General features: G+C 40.3%; 2 protein-coding genes across 25 annotated transcripts in view; both read right to left on the reverse strand.

Annotated features, from left to right (window-relative positions):
• LOC145518870 (A disintegrin and metallopeptidase domain 3-like) overlaps positions 1 to 2559 on the reverse strand; it is a 112514-nt gene extending 109955 nt beyond the window's left edge. For all 21 annotated transcript variants that reach the window (XR_014063394.1, XR_014063393.1, XR_014063391.1 and 18 more), the window contains exons 1-2: positions 2465 to 2559; positions 1926 to 2005 (exon numbers count right to left, since the gene is read on the reverse strand). Coding sequence is in view for 11 of the 21 variants with exons in the window: in XM_081523990.1 (XP_081380116.1) it covers positions 1926 to 2005; positions 2465 to 2522 (138 nt within the window). In the remaining 10 variants the exon portion in view is untranslated. The remainder of the gene's footprint in view (positions 1 to 1925; positions 2006 to 2464) is intronic.
• Positions 2560 to 3412: 853 nt separating this feature from the next.
• LOC145518872 (disintegrin and metalloproteinase domain-containing protein 18-like) overlaps positions 3413 to 22489 on the reverse strand; it is a 94930-nt gene continuing 75853 nt past the window's right edge. For all 4 annotated transcript variants that reach the window (XM_081524002.1, XM_081524004.1, XM_081524003.1 and 1 more), the window contains 3 exons: positions 19971 to 20085; positions 11522 to 11678; positions 3413 to 3605 (listed from right to left, as the gene is read on the reverse strand). In XM_081524002.1, the coding sequence (XP_081380128.1) occupies positions 3563 to 3605; positions 11522 to 11678; positions 19971 to 20085 (315 nt within the window). In that variant the 3' untranslated portion in view covers positions 3413 to 3562. The remainder of the gene's footprint in view (positions 3606 to 11521; positions 11679 to 19970; positions 20086 to 22489) is intronic.

Raw genomic sequence — 22489 nt, forward strand, 5'->3', positions numbered from 1 at the left:
AATGCTTATTTTTGTTGCTCAAATGTTTCTTCTCCTTAGAATTTTATGATTAGTCAATCAACATTTGAGATAGCCATTTACATATCTCTCTATGGAAATGGATTTGAAAATTTCTCCTTGTCATGCTATCAGTTTTTATGTTATATATGATGAGGATGTTTTATTAAATTCATACAAATTTGGAATTTTTATCTGTTTCGTGTGAACTGAATATTTTAAAGTAATGACGCTTTTCTCATTATGTTGGGTGTGTGTGCTTATGTGTATGTGCGTGTACCAAATGTTGTCTTTTTCCTGCTATTATCATGGGCCTCATGTTTCCTTTGGTAACATTTCCCAGTGTACATTCATTATACTCTCTTAAACATTTCAGCATCTCCAGATATTCATGGGGGGGGGTGTAATAGCTTTTATGAATACCTAATTGCTGGTGTTTCTTGGTGCCTCAAAGTGAGCCAGTCAGAAGAAGACCATTCAGTCTATAAAACCTGCCCCAGTGCCTAACATAGGTTTTCAGCTGACAATTGATGATGTTCCTCTCAGATCGTGCTACTGGGATTCTCATTGTTGGATTCTTATCCCATCCCTGTGCTTCTTTACATCAATATTTCTTTCTTCTTGAAAACAAAGTGCCCTATCCAAAGTTGCTAACTCTCATAAACACAGAAGTCAAAACCAAAAAAAGACTGACAACTAACAAAATGATTCCAATAGTCAACATACAGAAAGGCATCTCTTGTTAAGGCTTAACCAAAAAATACCTGTTCGCAGTGAAGCATTCATTTAGGATGTTCACAAGAGCAAGGATGAGAAGACTGACGAGGAGATGTGGAGAGGCCTCAGGAAGATAGGCATCAACTATTTTTGTGAATGGGAGTCAAATATAATGCGAGTTTTCTGGTAGACCTTTTCAATATTTATCAACAAAGTTTTTTTACAGTGGCTTGCCTGTTGATCCTACCAAGATGACTATTCAAGAAGGTTACAAAACTATCTGCTATGCTTAGTCGCTCAGTCGTGTCTGAGTCTTTGCGACCCCCTGGACTGTAGCCTGCCAGACACCTCTGTCCATAGGAATTTTCCAGGCAGGAATACTGGAGTGGATTGCCATGCCCTCCTCCAGGGGATCTTCCTAACCTAGGGATTGAACCCAGGTCTCCAGCATTGCAGGTAGATTTTTTACTGTCTGAGCAACCAAGGAAGCCCATGAAACTATCTACAGGTCTAAAATGTGAAACACTATGTTACATATAAGATATCTGTTAGGGAAAATAATGTCAGAGCTGTATTATCATAAAAATAATCCTAACTCTACCCATAAGAGATAAAGTCAATACAACTCTCATACATGCTCATTAAAAATATATGTGCATGTGTGCATGTATGTCTCTAAAACTTCAGTTTCCTTCAAATTTACTCCCTTTAGAAAGTGAGGTGGCCATTCACTTTCTTAACAAGCCTCCATACTGACTGCATTTCATTTTACAATGTACATAATGCACATGTTTTACTATGTTAATCAAAAAATAAGATTACAAAGATTTACATATGCACGTGTGTGTAAGTACAGGCATGAAGATATTCTTTATATATTGTCATTTTAAAATCCTGCTACAAGGTAAATATTGGTATGGCCTCTCTTACACAGCAGGCATTTTTAAATGTACGTCTTTTATAGCAAACAATCTAGTAGACTGTAGATGTCTTTTTGTGTGACAAGAATTCAAGGTATCTTTTCCCTCTGAGTCTGTGTTTTAAAACTGTTTCATAACGTTCATCTATTACTTGAGAAACAAAAACAATAACACTGTCATTAGAACACAAAATTTCATCAAGGGATATGCATGCATTGATTTGGGTCTTGCACTCCAGTAAAAAAAAAAAAAAAAAAAAAACTTATATATTTTAAGTTATTTCTTAATTACATGCGTTTTTGAAACTCCACTGTCAATATCTGTCCCAGTCTTCTGTGGCACTGTAATTTGTAGAAGTGGCGTTTCAGAGCCTGCAGTAAGGAAAACAAGAGTGAGCATCCCCCAGTCCGGGGCAGTATTCATTCTTACTTGTCCTCTTCTATCACATCACTTGTGGATCTTCCAAGCCCCAGTGGGTGCGCGCGCACACACACACACACCCCAAAACAGCATACTGTATAAGGTTTTAAGAAGAGGTCCCCAGGACTCCACCCAGGATCCTCTCCCTACTCCCACCCCCACCCCCACCCCGTCTCCCTAAAAGACCTGTGTGTCCGTCTGGGAGTGAGGGACAACTATCCCAGTCCTGCTCTGAGCCCTCCGACCAGCGGGCCTGGCAGTACCCTGAAACTGGGCAGAACTCCGACCAGACCCGGGCTCCCCCAGCCCGGCCTGGGCTTCTGGGGCCGAGAGGGCGACGCCCTCCACCCCCGCGCCAAGGGACACTGTGACGACGGGCCGCCCTCCTATCGGGCAGGGTCCTCACTTACGATGGTCCGCGGAGGCCAGCCGGCCCAGCCCTGTGAGGAGTAGCAGGAGAGACAACATTGCGTGGCCGGCCTCGCCTCAGAGAAGGCGGTTGACTGGAAATGGCTCGCGGGGTTCGCCCAGAGCCGGGGTATTGGGCTCGGGGTCTGGGAGGGGCGAGGCTGGGGCTGAGGGGCGGGCCTGGGGGCGGGGCTGGGGCTGAGGGGCGAGGCTGGGGCTGAGGGGCGGGCCTGGGGGCGGGCCTGGGGCTGAGGGGCGGGCCTGAGGCGGGGCTGGGGCTGAGGGGCGGGGCTGGGTCTAGACACACAGCGGGGATGAAACTAGGGGGCGGGGCGGGAGTGAAAAGAGGAGGGGCGGGGCTGAGGCGGGGTGAGACTGGAGGACTTGGCAGAAAAGAGGAGTGTACCTGCAGGGCTGGCCTGGGCCAAGCTGGGTAGGCAGGTGGAGAGGGCAGGTCTGTTGGAGGGTTGAGTGGGGTGAGGGATGGAAGTGCAACTGTGCACTGGGCCTCTCCCCAGCTTGGGCACCAGGATTTGCAACCCCTTGCGGGGGTCCACCAGTGGCTAGGTGTATTTGAGAGTCACAAGGGAGATTTTTTTGAACTGTGGTGTTGGAGAAGACTCTTGAGAGCGCCTTGGACTGCAAGGAGGTCCAATCAGTCCATCCTAAAGGAAGTCAGTCCTGAAAATTCATTGGAAGGACTGATGCTGAAGCTGAAACTCCAATGCTTTGGCCACCTGATGTGAAGAACTGACTCCTTGGAAAAGACCTTGATGCTGAGAAAGATTGAAGGCAGGAGGGGAAGGGGATGACAGAGGATGAGATGGCTGGATGGCATCACTGACTCGATGGACATGAGTTTGAGTAAACTCTGGGAGTTGACGATGGACAGGGACGCCTGGCATGCTGCAGTCCATGGGGTCGCAAAGAGTTGGACACGACTGAGCGACTGAACTGAACTGAAGGAAGACTTCCTCCTGCCCAAGTGAACTTTATTTTAGAAAATTTGACATTTTAAGTGAATTTAGGGATAGTATAAGGGTTACAAAACATTTTCTTCTCTTCATGTCAGCATTTTGTTGGTGAAGTGCTTGGCTATATTAGTAGTCCACATCATAGCGTTCTGGTACAATGGCTGAATGACTAGGGAAAGAAAAAGAAAATACAAATTTACAATCTGTTTAGTAGTAGACAGTTTCATACTTTAACTATATCTACTGTCAGATTTCTCTTTTAAGTCTCAGATCAAAACAGGAACTCAAAGGAACAGAGAGAGTGAAAAAAAGAATCAATGGATTCCAGATGTACAAGCTGGATTTAGAAAAGGCAGAGGAACCAGAGATAAAATAGCCAACATCCATTGGATCATAGAAAAAGCAAGAGAATTCCAGAAAAACATCTACATATGCTTCATTGACTACCCTAAACCATTTTACTGTGTGGATCACAGCAAACTGTGGAAATTATATCTACTGTCAGATTTCTCTTTTAAGTCTCAGATCAAAACAAGCATTCAAAGGAACACAAAAAGTAAAAAATAATCAACGGATTCCAAATGTACAAGTTGCGTTTAGAAAAGGCAGAGGAGCCAGAGATAAAATTGCCAACATCGATTGGATCATAGAAAAAGCAAAAGAATTCCAGAAAAACATCTGCCTCTGCTTCATTGACTACCCTAAACCCTTTGACTGTGTGGATCACAACAAACTGTGGAAATTCTTAAAGAGATGGGAATACCAGACCACTTTACCTGCCTCCTGAGAAACCTGTATGCAGGTCAAGAAGCAACAGTTAGTAACAGACATGGAACAACAGACTGGTTCCAAATTGGGAAAGGAGTACATCAAAGCTGTATATTGTCACCCTGCTTATTTAACTTATATGCAGAATACATCATGAGGAATACCAGGCTGGATGAATTAAAGCTGGAATCAAGATTGCCGGGAGAAATATCAATAACCTCAGATATGCAGATAACACCACCCTTATCCCAGGAAGCTAAGAAGAACTAAAGAGCCTCTTGATTAGGGTGAAAGAGGAAAGTGTAAAAGCTTACTTAAAACTCAACATTCAGAAAACTAAGATCATGGCATCTGGTCCCATCACTTCTTGGCAAATCGATGTGAAAAATGTGGAAAAAGTGGCAGATTTTATTTTCTTGGGCTCCAAAACCACTGCGGACAGAGATGGCAGCCACGAAATTATAAAAAACTTTCTCCTTGGAAGAAAAGCTATGCAAAACCTAGACAGCATATTAAAAAGCAGAGACATCACTTTGCTGACAAAGGTCATATAATCAAAACTATGGTTTTTCCAGTAGTCATGTACGGATGTGAGAGTTGGACCATAAAGAAGGCTGTTTTGTTCAGTCACTCAGTTGTGTCCACCTCTTTGTGACCCATGGACTGCAGCACACCAGGCTTCCCTGTCCTTCACCATCTCTCGTAGCTTGCTCAAACTCATGTCCATTGAGCCGGTGATGCCATCCAATCATCTCATCCTCTGTCATCCCCTTCTCCTCCTGCCTTCAATCTTTCCCAGCATCAGGGTCTTTTCTAATGAGTCAGCTCTTCACATCAGGTGGCCAAAGTATTGGAGCTTCAGCTTCAGCATCAGTCTAAAGAGGGCTGAGCACTGAAAAATTGGTGCTTTCGAAATGTGGTACTGTAGAAGACTCTTGAGAGTCCCTTGGACTACAAGGAGATCAAACCAATCAATCCTAAAGGAAATCAACCCTGAATATTCGCCGGAAGGACTGATGCTGAAGCTGAAGCTCCAATGCTTTGGCCACTTGATGGGAAGAGCGGACCATTGGTGAAGACACTGATGCTGGAAAGATTTAGGGCAGGAGGAGAAGAAAGCAACAGAGGATGAGATGGTTGGATGACATCATCAGCTCAGTGGACATGAGCTTGAGCAAATTCTGGGAGATGGTGAAGTACAGGGAAATCTGGGGTACTGAGTCCATGGCATCACAAACAGTAATACACAACTTAGTAACTGAAAAACAACAAATGTATGTGTTTATATATGAATACATATTTATGTGTGTAACATATAGCTTTACATTTACTACTTTACTGCTGATTTATCATTTAAGTATGAGGCAAAATAATTACAGCCATGAAACGACTGAAAATAATAAAAATTCATTTATTTAGTTTCGTATACTTTTGGTTCTTTGAAAAATCCATGGTTTAGAAAGACTAAAGTGAAAGGCTAAATAGAATATTTCCCAGTCACTACAGAGTAAAGAATATGCCTGCCAGTGCAGGAGATGTGGGTTAGATCCCTGGGTCAGGAAGATCCCCTGGAGAACGAAATGGCTACCCACTGCATTATTTGTGCCTGAGAAATCCTATGGACAGAAGTGCCTGGTGGGCCACAGTCCATGGGGTCACCAAAGAGTCAGACATGACATAGTTATCTAATCTGTGGCATGTGAAAAAGATAACACATCTTTCCTTTAGGCAAACTTATTTGCAAATGTGGATAAAGATAGTATTTGAAACTTGGAAAAAGACATATTGCAGAAAAAAATCTTTACTCTATAAATAAGAAGATGCATTTAACATTCATAAGAAAATAAGAAATATCTAATTTTCTTCATTCAAAATTAGACCTACATATATATGTTCAAGATTTTCAATGAAGGTGCAAAGGCATTTCGATGAATATAGTTCTTTCAACAAACAACGCTGGACTATTTGGCATTCATTTGCAAAAATACAAACTTTACCACACATGGCATACTTTCAAATTTTACTTCAAATTTTGCACAAAAACTGCCTCAAAATGAATCATAGGTCTAAATGTGCATTGCAAATCTATAAATCTTCAAGATGAAAGCATAGGAGAAAATCTGAGTGGCCTTGGGTTTGGTGGTGAGTTTTTAAATATAACCGCAAAAGTATAATCCAAGAAGGAAAACAATGATAAAATTTAAAAATGTTTCCTCAGTAAAAAATACTGTGATTTGAATGAAAATATGACACATATCTGAAGAAAAAAAATGCAATTTTTATCTGATAAAAGGAGAAGAGGGCAGCAGAGAATGAGATGGTTAGACAGCATCACCGACTCAATGGAAATGAATTTCAGCAAACTCCAGGAGTTAGTGGAGAACAGAGGAAACCAGGCTTTGTTACAGTTTGCCATAGCAAAGTTTGCTACAGTTCTTAGGGTTGCAAAAATTCAGACAACCCAGCTACAACAAATATGTGATAAGAGACTTATCTGCAGGATATCTAAAGACAATTGTGTGTATACATGTATTGTACACATATATCAGATTCATATATCTGTCTGTTGTGAGGTTCAAGAAGCAACAAAACCCAAGTAGCAAGCAGCAAACTTAGCATCTAGGTCTGTTTGTAATATTGTTTTCCAATAAAAGAAACCAAGAATCCTTATAGAAAAGGCTGCTTCTAGGGCTGTGACAAGGAATATACAAGATGATTCTGAAACAACTTTTATAGAGCCTGAAAGTGAAGAAATACTCAAAAAAAAAAAATAGGGTAAATTTAGCTGTTTTTTTATATAGATTTAAGTATAAAAAGTGAGGAAAATAATGTTATAGGTGTTTTCATGCTGTCGGAAATACCTGACAAACACTACTTCTTCCAAGTTATCAAGAATGATATTAAGTTATCAGTTCATAGCATTTGTCTTTGATGTAATGTGATGAGAATGATGTTCCAGCTTTGTTAGTTCAGTTCAGTTGCTCAGTCGTGTCCGACTCTTTACGAACCCATGAACTGCAGCACACCAGGCCTCCTTGTCCATCACCAACTCCCAGAGTCCACCCAAACCCATGGCCATCAAGGTGATGATGCCATCCAACTATCTCATGCTCTGTCATCCACTTCTCCTCCTGCCCTCAATCTTTCCCAGCATCAGGGTCTTTTCAAATGAGTCACCTCTTCACATCAGGTGGCCAAAGTATTGGAGTTTCAGCTTCAACATCAGTCCTTCCAGTGAACATCCAGGACTGATCTCCTTTAGGATGAACTGGTTGGATCTCCTTGCAGTCCAAGGGACTCTCAAGAGTCTTCTCCAACACTGCAGTTCAAAAGCATCAATTTTTCGGCACTCAGCTTTCTTTATAGTCCAACTCTCACATCCATACATGACCACTGGAAAAATCATAGCCTTGACTAGACGGACCTTTGTTGGCAAAGTAATGTCCCTGCTTTTTAATATGCCGTCTAGGTTGGTCATAACTTTCCTTCCAAGGAGTAAGTGTCTTTTTATTTCATGGCTGCAATCACCATCTGCAGTGATTTTGGAGCCCAGAAAAATAAAGTCAGCCACTGTTTCCACTGTTTCCCCATCTATCTGCCATGAAGTGATGGGACCGGACACCATGATCTTAGTTTTCTGAATGTTGAGCTTTAAGCCAACTTTTTCACTCTCCTCTTTCACTTTCATCAAGAGGCTCTTTAGTTCTTCTTCACTTTCTGCCATAAGGGTGGTGTCATCTGCATATCTGAGGTTATTGATATTTCTCCCGGCAATCTTGATTCCAGCTTGTGCTTCATCCAGCCCAGCATTTCTCATGATGTACTCTGCATATAAGTTAAATAAGTAGGGTGACATTATACAGCTTTGACATACTCCATTTCCTATTTGGAATCAGTCTGTTGTTCCATGTCCAGTTCTAACTGTTGCTTCCTGACCTGCATACAGGTTTCTCAAGAGGCAGGTAAGGTGGTCTGGTATACCCATCTCTTTCAGAATTTTCCACAGTTTATTGTGGTCCACACAGTCAAAGACTTTGGCATAGTCAATAAAGCAGAGGTAGATGTTTTTCTGGAACTCTCTTGCTTTTTCAATGATCCAGTGGATGTTGGCAATTTGACTTCTGGTTCCTCTGCCTTTTGTAAAACCAGCTTGAACATCTGGAAGTTCACGGTTCATGTATTGCTGAAGCCTGGCTTGGAGAATTTTAAGCATTACTTTACTAGCATGCGAGATGAGTGCATTTGGCGGTAGTTTGAGCATTCTTTGGCATTGCCTTTCTTTGGGATTGGAATGAAAACTGACCTTTTTCAGTCCTGTGGCCACTGCTGAGTTTTCCATATTTGCTGGCATATTGAGTGCAGCACTTTCACAGTGTCCTCTTTCAGGATTTGAAATAACTCAACTGGAATTCCATCACCTCTACTAGCTTTGTTCATAGTGATGCTTCCTAAGGACCACTTGGCTTCACATTCCAAAATGTCTGGCTCTAGGTAAGTGATCACACCATTGTGATTATCTGGGTCGTGAAGATCTTTTTTGTACAGTTCTCTGTGTGTATTCTTGCCACCTCTTCTTAATATCTTCTGCGGTATCTCTAATTTTCTTGAAGAGATCTCTAGTCTTTCCCACTCTATTGTTTCCCTCTATTTCTTTGCATTGATTGCTGAGGAAGGCTTTCTTATGTCTCCTTGCTATTCTTTGGAACTCTGCATTCAAATTGGTATATCTTTCCTTTTCTCCTTTGCTTTTTGCTTCTTGTCTTCTCACAGCTATTTGTAAGGCCTCCTCAGATAGCCATTTTGCTTTTTTGCACTTCTTTTTCTTGGGCATGGTTTTGATTCCTGTCTTTTGTTCAATGTCACAAACCTCCATCCATAGTTCATCAGGCACTCTGTCTATAAAATCTAGTCCCTTGAATCTATTTGTCACTTCCACTTTGTAGTCATAAGTGATTTGATTTAGTTCATGCCTGAATGGTCTAGTGGTTTTCTCCACTTTCTTCAGTTTAAGTGTGAATTTGGCAATAAGGAGTTCATGATCTGAGCCACAGTCAGCTCCCAGTCTTGTTTTTGCTGACTGTATACAGCTTCGCCACCTTTGGCTGCAAAGAATATAATCAATCTGATTTCGGTGTCGACCATCAGGTGATGTCCATGTGTAGAGTCTTCTCTTGTGTTGTTGGAAGAGGGTGTTTTCTATGACCAGTGCTTTCTCTTGGCAGAACTCTATTAGCCTTTGCCCTGCTTCATTCTGTACTCCAAGGCCAAATTTGCCTGTTACACCAGGTGTTTCTTTTTTTTTTTTACACCAGGTGTTTCTTGACTCCCTACTTTTGCATTCCAGTCCCCTATAATGAAAAGGACATCTTTTTGGGTGTTAGTTCTAGAAGGTCTTGTAGGTCTTCACAGAACTGTTCAACTTCAGCTTCTTCAGCATTACTGGTCGGGGCACAGACTTGAATTACTGTGATATTGAATGGTTTGCCTTGGAAATGAAGAGAGATAATTCTGTCATTTTTGAGATTGCATCCGAGTACTGCATTCGGACTCTTCTAAGGGATTCCTGCCCACAGTAGTAGATATAATGGTCATCTGAGTTAAATTCACCCATTCCAGTCCATCTTAGTTTGTTGATTCCTAGAATGTTGATGTTCACTCTTGTCATCTCCTGTTTGACCACTTCCAATTTGCCTTGATTCATGGACCTAACATTCCAGGTTCCTAAGCAATATTGCTCTTTAAGCATCAAATCTTACTTCTATCACCTGTCCCATTCACAACTGAGTGTTGTTTTTGGTTTGGCTCCATCCCTTCATTCTTTCTGGAGTTATTTCTCCACTGATCTCCAGCAGCATATTGGGCACCTATTGACCTGGGGAGTTCATCTTTCAGTGTCCTATCTTTTTGCCTTTTCATACTGTTCATGGGGTTCTCAAGGCAAGAATACTGAAGTGGTTTGCCATTCCCTTCTCCAGTGGACCACCAGCTCTATGAACTTATTACCTAAACCCATAGCCCCAGCCTAATGCATGATAGATATAAATATATGGCTACAAGTTAAAACACTTTTTTTCCCATCTGGTAAAAATTACGTTTTCAAAAGCTCCAGTATATACTTATAGAATAAACAAAGATGGATGGCTTAATGGTACACATCCCAGGCCTGGTGGGAGAGTTTGTAAAGGAACAGTCATTAAGGCTGGGACAGCATGAATTTTTAGACATGGGGCTGTATCCAGCATGTACATTACTCAGGTTCCCTCAACAACATTACCTGTCAGGGCTTTCTTTGAATTCTTTTTTTTTTCTTTTCCTCTGTAAAGTCTCATGCTGGCCAATTAAGTCACTTTCTCTTTCAGTGAATATGATCCAACATTTCCCTAAACGACATACATGTGATGTGTGTACAATTGAATGTGTTTTCATAAAATGGGCTTCCCTGGTTGCTCAGATGGTAAAGAATCTGCCTGCAATGTGGGCGATCTGGGTACAATCCCTGAGTCGGGAAGATCCCCTGGAGGAGGGCATGGCAACCCACTCCAGTATTCTTGCCTGGAGAAGCTCCATGGACAGAGGAGCCTGGCAGACTATAGCCCACGGGGTCGCAAAGAGTCAGACATGACTGAGTGACTAAGCACAGACACAATAGTAGTTTTCACAGAAAATGTCACTTTGAGGCTAAAATCCTCATTCATGTTGTCACATATTGGGATTAATATAAGGGTTTCTTGCCTTCAGTGAGTTAAAGAGTTAGGTCATCAGAAGGGAAGACACACAAATGTAACAATATCATGTACAAGCTTGTAAGAAAGTAACAATATCATGTACAAGCTTGTAAGAAACAGAATCTAATTTCAGAGGAATTCTGCAGAGATTTCTCAACAACATTTGAGACTACTAAAGAGATAAAAATATTTAGAGGTTCAAGGATTTATTAATGACATTTTTAGTATAAATTCTAAATTGGATAAAAAGGATTTCTTTGAAGGAAGCAAACACTGCTACCTAATTTAGACCCATTTAGAAAGGAACTTAAAATGATACACCAAATATAGTTTTCCCATATTAAGTCCCTAGTACACTGTGGAATATTCATCAGGAAAACAGTTCTAGTGTAGTCAAAATTTTGATTTGCCTTAATATGCTAACAATGAACTATGGGGAAAACAAAATGGATAAAAGGACATTTGTTTTAGATTTTAAAATAGCACATATTTCATAATAAGTATAACAAATATTATATAATTATGAATTTATGACACTGGTTAATGACTAGCACAATTTAAGATGCTAAATTATTTGCAAAATCTTACTTACCCCTTATATTCCACACTCTCTTTGTTGCATGATTTTCTCATTTCATTTCTCTTCCTGATCACAATGGTGAGAATTATGAAAAAGGGCAGAAAAGTGAAGAAACTTAAAATAAGCCAGTTCTGATGTTCACTGTAGCCTTTTTTAGTAAACATTGTATCTGGAAGTGAAACACGGAAATAAGTGGATATTCACCAAATGTTTGAATAAATTTATATTTATCTCACTTTAATCATATGCATACTGGAGGAGGGAATGGCAACCCACTGCAGTTCTTGCCTGGAAAATTCCATGGACAGAGGAGCCTGGCAGCCTTCAGTCCATGGGGTCGCAAAGAGTTGGACAGCAATCATATGCATACATGTAAAATCATATACATAATTGAAAGTCTAAGACCTTGCAAACTGTCATATGTGATAAAATAAAAGGGCATTTAAGCTCATATCCAAAACTACAAATGCATATTTTTCATAGGCTTACTCAGTTCAGTCAGTTCAGTGGCTCAGTCGTGTCTGACTCTTTGCGACCTCATGGACTGCAGCATGCCAGGTCTCCATGTCCATCACCAACTCCTGGAGCTTGCTCAAACTCATGTCCATCGAGTCGGTGGTGCCATCCAACCATCTCATCCTCTGTCGTCCCCTTCTCCTCCCGCCTTCTATCTTTCCCAGCATCAGGGCCTTTTCCAATGAGTCAGTTCTTTGCATCAGGTGACCAAAGTATTGGAGGATTACTAGTCATCTTCTATGCATATTTTTAAAGTATTATGATACTGTATATGCAGTTTGAAGTATGTTTACTACATTCATCTTATTTATATATTTAAAAGGTGACACAGTAGTAGGGCTTAAGTTAAAAATTTATCATCCATCCCCTCCCTTGCCAAGTCGCATAGTTTCTCTCCTCGAAGGAAACCATTTTAAAATGACTATGTTTCTCCATCCAGTATTTATATTTTATATATATGAATAAAATCCATTTCTATACCCATACTTGTGTCTGTATCTACCTATATGTAATGTGTGTGTCGTGTGGATATTTTTCCCTCTTGTTGACAGTCAACAACATATTGTGCCCTTTCGCTATCTCTTACACTTAAAAACTTCAAGTATTACCCAATTCCAAAAAGTACACAATAAATAAATATATTGGCACAGAATTAGAAAAATAATCCAGATCTCAAGGCATACTCTGCTAGAGTCTCAAAAGCACACACCAGGACATTTTCTAATCATAATTCTGTTCCAAAGGTTATAAGTATGTTGCTTTCCTCCATTGCTATTTAGTTAGTAGATTTTTTACAGAAATGTAACAATACTAACAAACATGCATTCATGCCATCATTTTACAGCTCAAAGAATTTTCTGAATTGAACACATCTATTTAACTAGCACCAAATCCAGGAAAAGTAATATTACCAGCATCTCACTACCTCCAATCTACTTTCTTTCAGCCACCATCCATAGAAAATCACTAATCCATGGAACATTTTTGACAGATTTTAACCTTTATATAGAGTTACGTTGCATGTATTTATATCCTATCTGATTTTTTGGCTCAATATTACCTTATTTGGGGATTCGGCCAAATTATTGCTTATAATTATAAAATATTCATTCTCATCATTGCATACAATATCTTTATATAGAAATAACAGCTATAAATACATTGTTTCTTATGAGCATTTGGGTAACTTGCAATTATGAATGTTATGAATAGTGCTGCTATGAATATTATACTGCATGTCTCTTAGACAATGTATGTGTGCATATCTCACAGGTATATGCCTTTGGGAATGTGATACTCACTTATACTGAACATTTGTTAACTTTTCCAGTGATTTTCCTAAGTGGTTGTAGAAATTACATTCACATTAGCAATGGATGAGAGTCTTGGTATAATTGGTATTTTCCTTCTTTTATTATATAGTTATTCTTGCTAAGAACTAATTCATTTGAAAAGACCCTGATGTTGGAAAGATTGAAGGCAGGAGGAGAAGGGGACGACAGAGGATGAGATGGTTGGATGGCATCACCGACTCGATGGACAGGAGTTTGAGTAAACTCCGGGAGTTGGTGATGGACAGGGAGGCCTAGCATGCTGCAGTCCATGGGGTAGCAAAGAGTCAGACAAGACTGAGCAACTGAACTGAACTGAACTGATTCTTCGTATATGATGAAATGTGAACACTATAACTGTACAGTACGGTTCAGTTCAGCCGCTCAGTCGTGTCCGACTCTTTGCAACCCCATGAATCGCAGCACGCCAGGCCTCTGTCCATCACCAACTCCCAGAGTCTACCCAAACCCATGTCCATCGAGTCAGTGATGCCATCCAACCATCTCAACCTCTGTCGTCCCCTTCTCCTCCTGCCCCCAATCCTACCCAGCATTAGGGTCTTTTCCAATGAGTCAACTCTTCGCATGAGGTGGCCAAAGTATTGGAGTTTCAGCTTCAACATCAGACCTTCCAATGAACACCCAGGTTGATCTCTTTTAGGATGGATTGATTGGATCTCCTTGCAGTCCAAGGGACTCTCAAGAGTCTTCTCCAACACCACACTTCAAAAGCATCAATTCTGCGGCACTCAGCTTTCTTCACCGTCCAACTCTCACATCCATACATGACCACTGGAAAAACCATAGCCTTGACTAAATGGACTTTTGTTGGCAAAATAATGTCTCTGCTTTTAAATATGCTATCTAGGTTGGCCATAACCTTCCTTCCAAGGAGTAAGCGTCTTTTAATTTCATGGCTGCAATCACCATCAGCAGTGATTTTGGAGCCCAGAAAAATAAAGTCTGACACTGTTTCCACTGTTTCCCCATCTATTTCCTATGAAGTGATGGGACCAGATGCCATGATCTTAGTTTTCTGAACGTTGAGCTTATAACTGTATGGATAAGATTTAGCAAATGAGGCATACACTTAAAAGATATTTTTTGTTTTGATAGTTATGGATTTTCTTCAGTTAATGTAAAATTCGTATCATTATTGGTAAGGAAAATAAGTTTAATGTCTGAGATTTGACAACAAAATAGTGTGACTCTTGTCTTAGATGTCCTTTAAATTTTGTGATTTTTTTAACAGATTTACTGTTATTTTAGATGCATAATACATGGATCTCTTTGAGGTGGATATTATATGTGTATATATACATTTATATATATATGTATATATATATATATATAAGTATGTTTTTATCTATAAAATCACCACATCAGTCAAAAGACAGTTGACTCCTGAACACTGCAGGGTTGGGGGATCCACTCCAAGCAGCCTAAACACCCATGTTTAACTTTAGCATTGGTCCTCATTATCTGAGGTCCCTCTGTAGCACAGGTTCCACCGTATCTGCAGCTGCTCTCCCATGGATTTAGTCTACTTCTGATGTAACATCACTGTGGTATTTATTGAAAAAATATCTGCGTACGAGTGGACGCACTTGTTGTTCAGTCACCAAGTCGCGTCTGAGTCTTTGTGGTCCCATGGACTACAGCACGCCAGGCATCCCTGTGAATGCGCAGGGCAGCTCAAATCCATGTAGTCCAAGGTTCAACTGTAGTGAATACACCCATCACCCACAAGTTTCCTCTTGCCCATATAATGCTGCTTTGCTGCCACTCCCAACACAAGCAACCACTGATCTGATCAGCATTCTCTATCAATTAGTTTAGGTGTTCTACAATTAAATATAAATAAAGTCATACAGTCTATGTTCATTTTAATCATGCTTCTTTCACACAGCATAAATGTTGCCATCCATCCACATTGGTATTTTTAGCAGTAGCTCATTCCTTTTTACTGTTCAATAGCATGCTGTTTTTTTTAATAAAGCACACTTTTTTGAATAAAACGTAACCTGTTGATTTGTCTTTGGGTTGTTTTCAAATCTTATCTATTACATGTAAAGCTGTTATGAACATTTCTGTGCAAAGTTTTGTAGGCGTGAAGGCATTGTATTCTCTTGGGTAAACAGTAAAGTGACTGCATTATATGATAGGTGAAAGAAGCTAAGGGCTTCCCTGGAGGCTTGGTGATAAACAATCCACCTGCCAGTGCAGGAGGCACGGGTTCTAGCCCTGATCCAGGAAGGTCCCATATGCCAAGGAACAACTAAGCCCATGTGCTCTAGAGCTGGGGAGCCGCAACTACTGAAGCCCACATACCCTGGAGCCTATGCTCTGCAATGAGAAGTCACTGCGGTGAGATGCCCGCACACCACAACTACTGAGTGGCCCCTGCTCACTCCAACTAGAAAAACCCTGTGCAGCAAAAAAGACCCAGCACAGTCAAAGATAAATCAATAAATACAATTATTTTAAGAAGAAGCTGAAACTGTACAATTTTACATTTCAACAATAGTGTATGAGACACTATCCTCACATTTTGGCAAAACTTCATGTGGTTAGTCTCTAAAATTTAAATAAATTTTAAAAGACTGTAACAGTAACTAATTGTGATTTTAGTGTGCATTTCTTTGATGAACAATGACTTTGGGCATCTTTACATGTGCTTATCTGTCACCTATATAACTACTTGGTAAAGTATCCATATTTTGTCCATCTTTATAGGGTTGTTTGTTTTCCATTATTAATTTTCAAAGATTATATTGTGAATATAAAATTTGTATATATTCGGAATATAATTACTTTATTAGTTATATACCTAACTCTAATTATATACAAAACTCTTCAGGTGAGTTTTGAAGAGCAAAAGCTTTTCACTGTGATGATGTCCAAGTTTTCACCTTTCCTCCTTAGATTGTGCTTTTGGTATCACATGTTAAAAAAATAATCCTTACTTAATCCAAAGGCACTTAGGTTTTCTCATATATTTTCTTCTGGAAGTTTTATACATTTAGGCTTCACATTTTGGTCTGTGATCCACTTTGAGTGAATTTTTACACAGATGTCAGAACATGTGCAGAATTCTTTTTTTCTGCATGTGAGTATATAATTGTTACAGCACTTTTTGTTGAAAAAGCTATCCATTATTCACTGATTTGCTTTGCACTTTATGGAAAACTAGTTTTCCATGCATCTGTGGATCTACTTCTAGTGATTCATTCTGTTGCATTGATCTACGTGTCTATGTTAATATCAATGTTACGTGTCTATGTTAATATCAGTGTTACACTGAGTTGATTATTGTAACTTTATAGAAAGTTCTGCAGTTGGGTGGTGTACTTTCTCCAACATCACTCTGTTTCAAAGTTATTGTGACAACACTAAGTCCTTTGAAATTCTGTATAAAGTTTATAATCAGCTTGTCAATTTCTACAAATGAATGTGATAGATGACTTGCAAAGGGATTTTCCTGAGTGTATAGATAAATCTTGGGAGAACTGACCTTGTAACAAGTGTTTTCCAAACTCTCAACATAACTGTCTCTTCAGTTACTTAAATTTTCTTTAATTTAACTCAGCAATGGTTTGAAGTTTTCAGTGTACAAGTCATGTACTTTTCCATTGAATTTATTTCTAAGTATTTTATTTTTTATGCTGTCATGAATAAAACTGCTTCCTTAATGTCATTGTTGGATTGTCTCTTTTTAGTTTGTAGATATACAATTGCTTTCTGTATATTGATCTCATTTTCTGCCACCTTACTCTCTAGGTTTGGCGACTCATTAGGATTTTCTGCATGTAGGATCATATTACCTGTACAGAAACACTGATTTTCTTTTTTCTTTTTAATCTGTATGCTTTGTGGGGAAGGATATACTGACTAGACCCTCTGATATATTAAGTGGAAGTAATCTGCAGCAGGCTTCCTTGGTGGCTCAGTGTAAAGAATCCGCCTGCCAATGCAGGAGACACAAGTTCGATCCCTGGGTGGGGAAGATCCCCTGAAGAAATAAATGGCAACCCACTCCAGTATTCTTGCCCAGGAAATCTCATGGACAGAGAAGTTTGGTGGGCCACAGCCCCTGGGGTCACAAATAGTCGGACATGACTTAGCCACTGAATGACAAAACAACAACCTACAGCCACAGGTGAATGTATAGCCAGCCAGCCTTCCCTTTCCCCCGCCTTCCTTCCCGGCCACACACTGCTGTTTGTGGACACAGTCAGGTCCTGCCTTCCATCACTGGCCAATGTCACCATGTCCCCCCGTGAATAGCCCCTGCAGTCATGCACTTGTATGTTCCCAGCCTGACTCTTGTCTCTGGCTTCCACTGCATGCCCTGGGGTGAGCGTCCAGCCACAGAAGAGCATATCGACACCCATGGCCCCTGCAGCTGTTTGTCAGATCCAGATCAGGTTCTGCCTCTCTGACCGGCCCACACCACCGTGCCTACCTGTAACCAGCCCCTGCCTTCAGCTCTGAACCTGCACACCCCCAGCAAGACCTCCATCACTGACCTCCAAGACAGCACACACACCCAAGGGAGGAAGAGCACAGCTACAGGAGAGCATACTCTAGCTGTTTGTTGGATCCAGATCACAATCGGACTTCTGACAGTGGTGGGCATCACTGTGCTTACCTGGAGCCAGCCTGTCCGGATGTGCACCAGCATGCCCCAGAACTCGACTTCCCCACCCCATCACTGATTTCCCTTGCAGTATGCATTCGCAGAAGTAGAGTGTGAAGCAATAGGAAAGTGCACGGACATTCAGGGCCATTGGAGCAGCCAGGGAGTCTATAGTTGGCTCCAGCCATTGCCACCTATCCCAGCCCTGATCACTACAAACACATCTTCAACTGCCATCTGCCACCACATGGCCACCTGCACTGGGGCCCCACAGCCATGTGTATGCAACCACTGCCTCCAGCCACTACCATTGCCTGAGCTTGTCCTTATACTTTTAGACTTTAGGGCTATGATCCATTTTGAGTTAATACTTGAAAGTTGTGAGGTTAATTCTTTTGCTTATGGGTGTCCAGCTGTTCCAGTGAAATGACACAAATACAGGAAAAATTTTACAAATGGATACGTTTGAAACAATTTGGGCCATGTAGTCCATTAAGAATAAAATGCTCTCCTCCAATTAAAAATAAATAAATAAATTAAAAAGCAAACAAAAATGTTGATATAGGCAGAAACCAATACAATATTGTAAAGCAATTATCCTCCAATTAAAAATAAGTAAGTTAAATTTTTTTAAAAAGAAAACACTCATCAAATACAACTAGGATCTAGGATTTATTTTACTTATTTATTTTTGTTTAATTGCTGTGACTAGGACTTTCAATTCTGTGTTGGATAAAAGTAGTGGGCATAGGCATCCTTGTCTTATTCCTGATCTTACAGGAAACGCTTTCAGCATTTAACTAGTGAGTATGATATGCGTTTTGGGTTTGCCATATGTGGATGCCACCTTGATGAGGTATAGTCACTCTGTACCCACACTGTTGAGAGTTTTATTTTTTAAAGATTGATTCATCTGTTTTATTTTTGGCTGTGGTGGGTCTTCATTGCTGAGTGCAGGCTTTCTCTAGTTGTGACGAGCTGTGGCTACTCTTGGCTGCAGTGCGCACGTTTCTCATTGAGGCGGCTTCTTTGGCTGTGGAGCTCAGGTTCTAGGGCATACCGACTCAATCGCTGCAGCGGATGGACTTAGTTGTCCTATGGCATGTGGAATCCTCCCGGACCAGGGATTGAGCCCATGTCCTCTGCATTGGCAGGTGGATTCTTAAGCACCAGACCACAAAGGAAGCCCTATTCAGAGTTCTTATCATAAATAGATGTTGAATCAATGTATAGCAACTTGCCTTCATTCATGGAAACTAGAGAAAGTATAAACCTGTACTTCATCACTCAAAATGTGATTTACTATTATTTCCTAGTAAATACGTATATTTATATTTTGTCATACATTTTTATCTAAATTTCATTCAAAATAAACACCTTATCCTACAGCTGTTTTTTAATTACCTGCAAAGTTTTGAATAACATGGAATGCAAATAATTTGCATGATGTTCATTCATCCACATTTATTTTTCATTCATGCTATGATGTTTATTAGGGCTTCCCAGTTGTCATTAGTGGTAAAGAATGTGCCTGCCAATGCAGGAGATATAAGAGACTAGGGTTTGATCCCTGGTTCGGGAAGATACCCTGGAGAAGGAACTGGCAACCCACTCCACTATTCTTGCCTGGAGAATCCCATGAACCATGGAGCCTGCTGGGCCACAGTCCACAGGGTCACAAAGAGTCAGACATGATTGAGGTGACTGAGCATGCATGATGTTTATTGAAATTTGAGTACTATATTGTATTTTAGTAACTGAGTTGATTAAAACTGGGTGTCTCTGTGGAAAGAACATTGCAAATATGATTTAACATTAGTTTAATGAAAGCCACTATTCAAAGTAACTCTTTTAGTCACTTGAGAGATCATGAAAGATTTTAGTTAATAGTGTATTTCTTTATTTCATAAAGCATCCTATTTTGATGCTTTATTTTTATAGCATCATAGAATTTAAAAGTTTAATTTCTACTCACCAGATCTATGATCATTTCCATCATCAATACTTCCTCCTGGTGAACCAATTTGTAATTCACAATCTGGAGGTATATAGTCAGGAAGGCAATGACAATTGCCTAAATTATTACATATCTGAAATATAAAAATATGCAATTACTATGAATCATGATAGTCTCTGTGTGTCATATATACTTACATTCAAAAGAATAAAATCCCTGATCTTCTAAGTTTGTTGTTGTTCCATTGCTAAGTTGTTTTCAACTCTTTGCCACCCATGGACTGTAGCACGACAGGCTTCTCTGTCCTTCACTATCTCCCCGAGTTCACTCAAACTCAGGTCCATTGAATCAGTGATGCCATCCAACCATCTCATCTTCTGTTGCTCCCTTCCCCTCTTGCCCTCCATCTATTCCAGCATCAGGGCCTTTTCCAATGAGTCTGCTCTTCCCATCAGGTGGCCAAAGTATTGGAACTTCAGCTTCAGCATCAGTCCTTCCAATGAATGTTCATGGTTTATTTCCTTTAGGATTGACTTGTTTGATCTCCTTGCTGTCCAAGGGACTCTCAAAAGTCTTTTCCAGCCCCACAGTTCAAAGGCATCAATTCTTAGGGGTTCAGCCTTCTTTATGGTCAACTCTCACATCTGTACATGACTACTGGAAAAACCAGAGCTTTGACTACATGGACTTTAGTAGGCAAAGTGATGTCTCTGATTTTTAATACGCTATCTAGATTTGTCCTAGTTTTTTCCAAGGAGCAAGCATCTTTTAATTTTGTGGTTGCAGTCACCATTTTCAGTGATTTTTCAGTCCAAGAAAATGAAATCTGCCACTGTTTCCACTTTTTCCCCACCTTTTTGCCATGAAGTGATGGGACCAGATGCCATGATCTTAATTTTTTGAATGCTGAGTTTTAAGCCAGCTTTTCCGCTCTCCTCTTTCATCCTTATCAAGAGTCTCTGCAGTTCCTCTTCACTTTTTGCCATTAGAGTGCTATCATCTGCATATCTGAGGTTGTTGATAGTTCTCCCAGCAATCTTGATTCCAGATTGTGAGTCATCCAGTCTGGCATTTTGCAGGATATACTCTGCATATAAGTTAAATAAGCAGGGTGACAATATACATCTCTGACATACTCCTTTCCCAATTTGGAACCAGTCCATTGCTTCATGTCTAGTTCTGACTGGCCCTTCTTGACTTGCATACAGGTTCTCAGGAGGCAGATAAGGTGGTGTGGTATTCCTACCTCTTTAAGAATATTCCACAGTTTGTTGTGATCCACACAGAAAACACGTTTAGGACAGTCAGTGAAGCAGAAGTAGATGTTTTTTTCTGGAATTTCCTTGCTTTTTCTATGATCCAATGGATGTTGGCAATTTTACCTCTGGTTCCTCTGCCTTTTCTAAATCCAACTTGTACATCTCGAAGTTCTTGGTTCATATACTTCTGAAGACTAGCTTGAAGGATTTTGAGCATAATCTTGTTAGCATGTGAAATGAGTGCAATTTTATGATACTTTGAACATTTCTTTGGCATTACCTTTCTTTGGGACTGAAATGAAAACTCACCTTTTCCAGTCCTGTGGCCACTACTGAGTTTCCCAAATTTGTTGGCATATTGAATGCAGCACTTTAACAGTATCATCTTTTAGGATTTGAAATAGCTCAGCTGGAATTTCATCACCTCCATTAGCTTTGTTCATAGTTATGCTTCCTAAGGCTCATTTGACTTCGCACTCTAGGATGTCTGGCTCTAGGTGAGTGAACACACCATCACGGTTATCTGGGACATTAAGACCTTTCTTCTACGGTTCTTCTGTGTATTCTTGCTACCTCTTCTTAATCTCTTCTGCTTCTATTAGGTCCTTGCCATTTCTGTCCTTTATTTTGCTCATCCTTGCATGAAATGTTCCCTTGGTATCACTGATTTTCTTGAAGAGAGCTCTAGTCTTTCTCACTCTATTGTTTTCTTCTGTTTCTTTACATTGTTCACTTAAAAAGGCTTTCTTTCCTTGCTGTTCTCTGGAACTCTGCATTCAGTTGGGTTTATCTTTCCCTTTCCCCTTTTAGGCCATTCAGGAATGACCTAAATCAAATCCCTATGACTTTACAGGGGAAGTGATGAATAGTTTCAAGGGACTAGATCTGGTAGACAGAATGGCTGCAGAACTATGGACTGAGGTTCATAACATTGCACAGGAGGTTTCGACCAAAACCATCTCCAAGAAAAAAAATGCAAGAAGGCAATATGTTTGTCTTCTAAGTTTATTAAAGACTATATAATTGATACATAGGGCTTCCCTCAGGCTTGACAGTAGAGAATCTGCCTGTAATGCAGGAGACCCAGGTTTGATCCCTGGGTCAGGAAGATCCTCTGGAGAAGAGAATGGCTACCCACTCCAGTATTCCTGCCTGGAGAATTCCATGACAGAGGAGCCTGGCAGCTATAGTCCATGGGGGTCGCAAAAAGTCGGACATGACTGAGTGACTAACACACAAAAGAGGGCCTTCGTCCACTAATTAAGTCCCTCTCCACTG

This window comes from Giraffa tippelskirchi, chromosome 8, assembly GCF_054371585.1.
Source record: "Giraffa tippelskirchi isolate mGirTip1 chromosome 8, T2T-mGirTip1v1.2.pri, whole genome shotgun sequence".
Taxonomy (NCBI): domain Eukaryota; kingdom Metazoa; phylum Chordata; class Mammalia; order Artiodactyla; family Giraffidae; genus Giraffa; species Giraffa tippelskirchi.